The sequence below is a fragment of the Lonchura striata genome, chromosome 1, assembly GCF_050655825.1.
Source record: "Lonchura striata isolate lonStrDom1 chromosome 1, ASM5065582v1, whole genome shotgun sequence".
Classification (NCBI taxonomy): domain Eukaryota; kingdom Metazoa; phylum Chordata; class Aves; order Passeriformes; family Estrildidae; genus Lonchura; species Lonchura striata.
In genome coordinates this window covers 66,288,547-66,297,831 of record NC_140703.1, presented here as the reverse complement: position 1 = coordinate 66,297,831, position 9,285 = coordinate 66,288,547, and the positions used below count along the sequence as shown (strand labels likewise).

General features: G+C 49.4%; 1 protein-coding gene across 1 annotated transcript in view; it reads left to right on the top strand.

Annotated features, from left to right (window-relative positions):
* The first annotated feature begins 3,543 nt into the window (after positions 1–3,543).
* The window catches only part of FREM2 (FRAS1 related extracellular matrix 2), a 122,441-nt gene continuing 116,699 nt past the window's right edge, over positions 3,544–9,285 (top strand). The window contains exon 1 of the mRNA XM_021526624.3: positions 3,544–8,762. Coding sequence (XP_021382299.3) covers positions 3,620–8,762 — 5,143 coding nt within the window. The 5' untranslated portion in view covers positions 3,544–3,619. The remainder of the gene's footprint in view (positions 8,763–9,285) is intronic.

The window sequence follows — 9,285 nt, the reverse complement described above, 5'->3', positions numbered from 1 at the left end:
TAGTCAAGGAATGCAACCGTATTCTGACAGAAACCAGTTGCAGTTCTTCATACCACAAGGCAATGGGAAATAAAGTGTGGATGCCACATTTAGTGATACTGGACTTAATATCTCTGCCTGCATGACAATAAATATTTGGACTTTTATAAACAGACTTTTAGACATTTTCATGACTGTTAAAGAAATGGATAACAGGTTTAAGGCAATGCCTCATTTACAGAATGTAAAGGTAAAGAAGACATTTCAGGGAGGACTCTTGAGGCAGCTCTCTGCCTCTAGACATACCTTGCAGGAAAAGAAGTACTGAAAGTTACAGCTCAGCAACACTCTTGCATAACCCAGGCAAAGCCCCATGCATTAAAATTCATAAATAGCCACTTGCGTAATAATTCATTAATGAAATAAAAGAACAAAAAGAGTATGGAAGCAACAGAAAGGTTATTAGTTAAGTACAGCAACACAGGCAACTGAAACACTCTCACAGATGGCTGTTTAAAATTTTCAAATTCTTACCGTGTTTCAGCAGACTAATTTGATCTTTGGTCTTTGAACACCATATTATTTGACATACTGTGAATTATGAGTATTTGTTCTGAGACACAGTAGATACTGCACACCTTGCTTCCACATGGCCTTCAGAGTTGAATTGTAATAGAAAATTACACAATCAATTAAGTATCCAAATATTCCCATGAATCCCATTTGCTGTTTCCATTCCCTTCCCCTGCTCTCCTAATTTCCTTAGCAAGCTAGTAAAGACACTTTGGCAAATCTTTTTGCCCTTGAAAGTTATGAAATGCTCATGTTGTTGGAAAATATTAAAAAATGCTGACATTTGTCTGCCATATTTTTCCTCCTTTACCAGTATTTAGGAACCAAAATTATTTCATTTTTACTAACTTATTGGAAAAGCATATCTGGAATTGTTTACATTGTTTAGTACACAACAGCTACAAAAAGTTATATAATAACAAAAATCAGGCATCATTACTATTTAGAAATTAAGATTATGCCTTATCAACAGAGGGCAGTCTTTGATAACTATACATTTGAATGAAGACTTGGAGAGCAGCAAACTTCTGTTTGTTTAACACAGGATTGTGAGTTGTGTAGGTTTCCAGTAAGGAATATACATCTGTGATCCATCATCAAAAGCAGAAGCCAGATGCCCCCAGGAAGGGTTGCATTTAAAATAAGAAATATTTGCATTATTTTTAAAATAAACAAATGTCTTAAAATATTTATTTATTAATGCTGTGTTAAATTAGGAAGTCTTCTGTGCCCTAAATATTTCTGTTTCTATTTAGACTTGAAAATAAAGTTTAGTAATGTAGCAAACCTGCAAGTTTTAATGCAAAGATATGTATATTTTTTCCCCTGGTCAAATACCAGTTCCTTTATTCACTAAAAATTTATTTTAAAAGATCAACGGACTTGTTATTGGGCCTAATTCTGATCTGCCACGCTAACTTCAGGGACAATTGGTAGGAAAACAGTTTGGATTTACATCTATGTTATTAGATCAAAACTTGGCCAAGATGAATTTTCTTCAGGTACAATTTGAACACAAGAGTTGGCATAATCCAAGGAAAATACTTTCAAAATTCTCATCATCTCTATAATCTGGAATTTTTGTTTATGTTGTGCTGTGACAAGAAGAAGAAATAAACCAAGTCTTGCACTTTGTACTTGGACTGTGGCACAAGAGCTCACTGATTTGTTTGACAAGACAGCAACTCTTAAAAATAAAGAGGACTTCTGCTGTTTGTACATGGAGATTTACTATTTGGTGATGAGGATATCAAAGGTCAAAGAACCAGAGCCTATATCCATGGAAAATAAGAAATTTCTGTGTGAGACATGGGGCAACTTCATCCCTTTACTATTTTTTTATTTCTTTTTTTCCAGAGACAGCAAAATATCTTAAAAAAATTATTTGGTATGTCTTGGTCATTGGTGCCTGGGACTCAACTGAAATATTTTCCTTTTAATCTTACAAATAAGACATTCATTGCTGAAATCCAGGGTGATTGTCTCATAGGAGTACAAAAATGGTATTAGCATTGCTTAACTTGGTAGATATCTAACTACTAGAACTACTACTCCCTGCAGCAGCATCTGAATCCATAAGTCTACTGCATAGGTTTAGTTCATAAAACAGCTTTCAGCAGTATTCCATAGGTATGTCAGTAATAGAATATAAAAATATATCACAAATTACAATAATGCAGTGCTGTAGAACTGAATAGGAATCTCTACTGATTTCCTCCCCACTCCAAACCAAACTGAATTATTAAAAAGAATACTTAAATGTGAATGTAGCTGTACCCACACTGCAAAATTCAAATTCCAAACTGGTGTTTTGCCATACAGAAAGCAAGATCACGTGCCATAATGTTGCTCCACCACTTAAGGATACTGTAAGACATAACTTTAAAAGAAGGAATATAAAAATTACACAAATGTTGAGACAGCCTTGTGCTGTCTTTGAATCTGTCTCTTTGTTGTATTTGTTAGAAACCTTTCTTAAAACGGCATGCGGATCATATTTCATAAACAACAAAGAATGTTAGCAACCCTGAGACAGGCTGCATCGAAATTCAGAGCCTGCTATCGGGAATTTTAATGGGAAAGAACTCCCAAGTTCGGAGTTAATGTGCTTTTTTAACTGCAGGCACAAGGTGGCAGAGATACCGTGAGCCTTTCATTACCCGCTGCTGTGCCTCGCCGCCTCCGAGGAGCGACACTGGGCACTACCTGGTGCCAGCTGCTGCGCCCGAGGTATTTATCCGATGTTCCTCGTGGCGCGGAGCCGCGGTGCCGGCAGGCAGCTCCGCCGCCGCCCGGGCCGCTTGTCCTCCTGTGACCCGTCCCGTTCTCCCTGGGGCACTCCTGCCGCCCCCCGCTCCCCGCCACCGGACCCGGCTCTCGGGCAGCCCGCTCCGGCCGCCGCTGGATCCCGGGCGGCGCCGCCGCTGGATCCCGGGCGGCGCCGCCGCTGGATCCCGGGCGGCGCCGCCGCCCCGAGGGGCAGGGAAAGCCCGAGCACTGCCCGGCGGCGAGCCGGGAACAGCCCAGCTTTAGTTCTGCCCCCGGGAGCCAGGCGGGAGCGGAGAAGCGCAGCGCAGGAGGCGGCGGCGCGCTCCCGCCGCGCCCGGGGCTGGCAGAAGTGCGGTCCTACGCTGCGGGAAAGCAGCGCCGCCCTCGCCCCGAGCGGAGCGCTCCCTTCTCGGGGCCGCTGGCGCCAGCAGAGCAATCCGTGCCCGCCACCTCCCCGCTCCCGCACCGCCGGGGCTCATCCCGCCGCCTTCGCTCCGCAACCTGTTGGGCGGCGGCAGGCAGGAGGGAAGGAGAGCCCTGCCCCTCTCGTAACTTACATGATTGGCACGCAGCTCTGTCCAATCGCGCAAGGCGGCTTCTCCCACTGCGGGTGCCCATTGGCTGCTCGGAGGCGCGGGGCGGGGCTTGCCGGGCGCGGGGCTCCCCTCCGGAGCGGAGCGCGGCGCGCTCAGAGCGCAGCGTGTGCGCGGGGTGAGCGGCGCCGCGCCGGCGGCAGAACTGGGGCCGCGATTCGGCCGCTGCTGGAGGTTCCCGACGCTTCCCTCCGCCGGCAAGGACGATGCAGCCTCTCCTCGCCGGGCCGCGGCGGCTGCTGGCCGGCTTGCTGCTGCTGCTGGCCGGCTGCGCCTGGGCTGGGGCGGCGGAGCCCCCTCCAGGCAGCAGCGCTGCGGTCTCCTCGCCGTGGTCGCCGGAGGCGGACCCCGTGGTGGTGGCCAACCGCGGGCTGCGGGTGCCCCTGGGCCGCTCCGCCTGGCTGGACCCCGCGCGGGACCTGGTGCTGCAGGTGCAGCCGGGTGACCGCTGCCACCTCACCGTGCTGGACGAGGACCCGCTGTGGCAGCGCCCGGGCCGCCTGAGCCCGCGGCGCTTCCCCTGCGACTTCGGAGCCCGCGAGGTGCAGTACTCGCACCTGGGCGGCCGCAGCCCGGCCCGGGACCGCGTCCGCCTGCAGCTGCGCTACGACTCGCCGAGCCGCGCCCTGGTGCTGCCCCTGGTGCTGGAGGTGGAGGTGCTCTTCACCCAGCTGGAGATCGTCACCCGCAACCTGCCCCTCACTGTGGAGCGCCTGCGGGGCACCAGCAACCCGCTGGACGCCCGCAGCCTGGAGTTCGCCTTCGAGCCGGGCCGGCAGCGCTGCCGAGTGGGGCTGCTGCCGCTGCTGGCCGGGCTGCCCCGCTACGGAGAGATCCTCAACTACCCGCCGGCGGCGACGGGCGGGGAAGCGGCGGAGGGCGGCCCGATGCCGTCCTTGATGTGGGACTGCGAGGAGTTCCTGCGCCTGGGGCTGCGCTACCGGCACACGGCCGCCGGCGGCTCCCCGAACCGCGACCTGGTGCCGCTGGTGGCCGAGCTGCGGGAGGCGGCGGGCGGCGGGGCGCTGCTGAAGCGCGAGTACTTCCAGGTGCTGGTGCGGATCCGCGCCGGGAGTGAGAACGTGGCCCCCAAACCCAGCTTCTTGGCCATGCTAATGATGGAGGTGGATCAGTTTGTGCTCACCGCCCTCACGCCTGACATGCTGTCAGCTGAGGATGCAGAGTCACCTCCCGATTTACTGCTTTTCAACATCACCTCTCCCTTTGGTCCTGGCCAAGGCCACATGGTCAGCACAGACGACCGGAGCTTGCCTGTCACCTCTTTCAGCCAGCGGGATGTGCGGGAGCTGCGCATTGCCTATCAGCCACCCATGGAGGACTCTGATCGGGAGAGGCTCTTTGAGCTTGAACTGGAAGTGTTGGACCCAGAGGGTGCTGCCTCAGAACCCTTTACCTTTGTGATTGTGGTGAAGCCCATGAACACCCTGGCACCCGTGGTGACCCGCAACACCGGTCTCGTGCTCTATGAGGGGCAGTCAAGGCCCCTTTCGGGCCCAGGTCCCAGCCCCAGCCTGGTGGTCAGTGATGAGGATGACCTTGAGCAGGTGCGGGTGAGTGTGGTAGCAGGGCTGAGGCATGGCCACCTCACTCTCCTGGAGGACACCCCAGGACCTGCTGCCCCACGTAAACACTTTACAGTGGCTGAGCTGGCAGCAGGCCGAGTCATTTACCAGCACGATGGCAGCGAGTCTCCGCTCAGTGACAACCTTGTCCTGCGGCTGGAAGATGGTGGCTCTCGCCACCGTGTTGAGTTCCTTTTCCCCATTACCCTGGTGCCCACAGATGACCAGCCACCCCTACTTAATGCTAACACAGGGCTTGCCATGGCTGAGGGTGAAACAGTGCCCATCACCGCTCGTGCTCTTAGTGCCACTGACATTGACTCACAGGATGCCATCCTGCTCTTCACAGTAGAGTCTGGCCCCACAGCTGGGCAGCTCCTGCTCCGTCAGGCACAGCCACCTCCTGGCTGGGAAGAAGAGGAAGAAGAGGAGGGCTTTTCTTGGAGGAAGGTGCCAGGTGTAGCAGGGAGCTCCCTCATCTATGAAAAGCCAGTGAGAGAGTGGCTGCAACAGGACATTGTAGAAGGGCGTCTCTTTTACCACCACTTTGGAGCTCACAGCCCTGGCCCTGGGGTTGTGTTGGACCAGTTCATCTTTAGAGTCCAGGATGACAATGACCCACCCAACCGCTCTGGACCACAGACTTTTGTGATCAGGGTTCATCCTGTAGACAGATTAGCCCCAGAGCTCCACAGTAGCAGCAGCCTGCATTTAATAGTTGCAGAGCAGCAGGTGACCCCCCTGCGGAGGAAGCACTTGTGTTACACAGACCAGGACTCCGGGGACCGTGAACTTCGCTACACGGTAATCCAGCCTCCCACTGACACTGACTCCAATCACCCTCCTGATGCATATGGAGCACGCCTTGGATCCCTGGTGCTGACTGAGGATCACTCTGTGGAAGTTACGCATTTCACCCAAGCCCAGATCAACCATCACAAGATCTCGTACCGTCCTCCACAGGAAGAGCTGGGGGTGGCTCCTCATTTGATTCAGTTCCAGTATCAAGTGCAAGATGCGGCTGGCAATGTGGCCAAAGGGACTTTCACCATCTACCTACAGCCTGTGGATAACCAGCCTCCTGAAATCACTAATACTGGCTTCACTTTGCCCGAAGGAGGCAGCCATGTCCTTAGTCCAACTGAGCTGGATGCCAGTGACACGGACACTGAACTTGCCCGTCTCAGATTTATCCTGACCCAGGCTCCTCGGTATGGGCAGCTGCAACTCTCTGGGTACAGTCTGGTTCCAGGTGGTATCTTTGGCCTGGAGGATATCAGACAAGGGAGGGTGGTGTATGTGCACAGTGGAGCTGAGGCCAACAGTGATACCTGCAGGCTTGATGTGAGTGATGGGGTTCATTTTGTGCCCATCACGCTGAAAATGAGTGTGCACCCAGTTGATGATGAGGTTCCTACACTACGATTGCCCCCAGGAACTCTTGGTTCCTACCTAGATGTGCTGGAGAATGGTGCTTCTGAAATCACTGCTAATGTCATTCAGGGCACAGATGAGGATACAGATGACTTTATGTTGACCTTCATTGTAGAGGATCCTCCTCAGCATGGGAGCATCCTGGTTCAAGGGGTGCCTGCAGAGAGATTTTCCCAGAGAGATCTGCTGGATGGTGCTGTGGTATATGCTCACACCGGTGGCGAAATAGGCCTTCTGCCCAAAGAGGATACTTTCAACCTTACCTTGTCTGACCTGTCTGAGAAGTGGCGTGTCAGGGGCAATATTGTTCAAGGAGTTTCAGTCTTGGTGACCATTCTTCCTGTTGACAGTCAAGCTCCAGAAATCTTTGTGGGGGAGCAGTTCATGGTGACGGAAGGTGACAAACGGGTCATTACTCTTGCTCACCTCAGAGCTGAAGATGTGGATACTCCTAGTGATGATATACTATGCACAATTGTTGCTCAGCCCACATCTGGGTATGTAGAGAACATCTCTCCTGCCCCAGGATCTGAAAAATCCAGGGCAGGTGTAGCTATAAGTGCTTTTACTTTGAAGGACCTCCGTCAAGGGCACATTTTTTATGTCCAGAGTATACATAAGGGTGTAGAGCCTGTTGAAGACAGATTTGCTTTGCGCTGTTCTGATGGCATTAACTTTTCCCAGAGGCACTTCTTCCCCATTGTTATTGTGCCGATCAATGACGAAGAGCCTGAAATCTTCCTCCGAGAGTTTGTTGTGATGGAAGGCATGAGCCTGGTGATTGATACCCCTATCCTCAATGCAGTTGATGCGGATGTCCCTGCTGATGAGTTAACTTTCACAATCACCAGGCTTCCCAGGCACGGCCACATTGTGAACCAGCTGGTCAATGGAACTGTCCTAGTGGAGAGCTTCACCTTGGATCAGATAACAGAGAGCTCCAGCATTCTCTACGAACATGATGACTCTGAGACCAGGGTGGATGGTTTTGAGGTGCAACTCTCAGATGGTAAACACACCGTTAGGAAAATGGTGCCCATCATGGTTATTCCTGTAGATGATGAGACGCCCAGAATGGCCATCAATGACGGTCTGGAGATTGAAATAGGGGAAACTAGAACTATTAATAACAGAATATTGAAGGCTACTGATCTTGATTCTGAAGACAAAACCTTGACATACATTATAACTTATGGGCCAGGACAAGGTCTCTTACAGAGAATAAAGCCTTCAGGTGGAGTTGAAAATATCACCCGGGGAATGAACTTCACCCAGGATGAAGTGGATAGAAATTTGATTAGATATGTGCATTTTGGCCAGCAAGGAGTTCGTGATCTCATCAAGTTTGATGTGACAGATGGAATAAATCCTCTCATTGACCGCTACTTTTATGTGACAATAGGCAGCATTGATATTGTCTTCCCAGATGTTATCAGCAAAGGAGTTTCTCTGAAAGAAGGAGGGAAGGTAACCCTTACTACTGATTTGCTTAGTACCAGTGACCTGAATAGTCCAGATGAGAACTTAGTTTTCACCATTACCAGACCACCTGTTCGTGGTCATCTTGAATGCACAGATCAGCCTGGGGTACCCATCTCCACTTTCACTCAACTCATGTTAGCAGGCAATAAAATCTATTACATTCATACTTCAGAAGATGAGGTGAAAATGGACAGCTTTGAATTTGAGGTGACTGATGGCTATAACCCTGTGTTTCGTACTTTCAGAATTTCTATCAGTGATGTGGACAATAAGAAACCTGTTGTTACAATCCATAACCTGGTTGTGAGTGAAAATGAATACAAACTGATAACCCCATTTGAACTGACTGCAGAAGACAGAGATACACCTGATGCACTGCTAAAATTTATCATCACTCAAATACCAATTCATGGCCAGATCATGTTCAATAACTCCAAACCAGTCACCACCTTCACTAAACAAGATCTGAATGAAAATCTAATCAGCTACAAACATGATGGCTCAGAATCAGTTGAGGACAGTTTCTCTTTCACTGTTACAGATGGCACTCATACTGATTTCTATGTTTTCCCCAACACTGTGTTTGAAACAAGGAAGCCTCAGACTATGAAGATTCGAATAATGGCTGTGGACAACAGTATACCTCAAGTTGTAATAAATAAGGGTGCTCAGACTCTCCGTCTTCTGGCCACCGGTCACATTGGGTTTCTGATTACCAACAAAGTGCTGAAAGTGGAAGACAGGGACAGTTTACATGTTACTCTTAAGATCAGAATCACGGAGGGTCCACGCCATGGCTTCCTGATTCACCTGGGGAAAGGCAACCATAGCATCAGCCAGTTCACCCAAGGTACTACAATACTTCATGTGCTTTCTTTAGATCACTGGAAACATTTTCCTGCTAAACTCTATAGTAATTGATGGGAGAAACTTTCCAACAATGAGCTTATTTATTATGTCTTCACAGTTTTTTACATCTGTTTATTTTTTATTACATCCATGACAGCTTTAAACAAGAAATGTAGTCTGCTGGGTAAACACTGATTGAAGGAGCTTCATTTCTTTGGAGAGCTTAGTCCAAATAACTGTAATTTGCACTTTTTGTAAGTCATAGTGATAAAGGTTTGGATAACAGAATTGGGCTGTACATCTTGAGACAGTGCTTTCTTTAACCAGTTTTATTTAGAAAATACTATGGGAGTGGCCAAGCTATTATTAACTAATGACTAGGGTATCGGTTGCTGTACAGTCTGAGCACACCTAACTGTAAAAGCAAAATCCTTTCCCCACTAGTGGGAAATAATATATTACAACTGCATTTGTTGTTTTAATTACACAAATCTTTACCACAAAGTGTTTGTGGTAAATTAAAA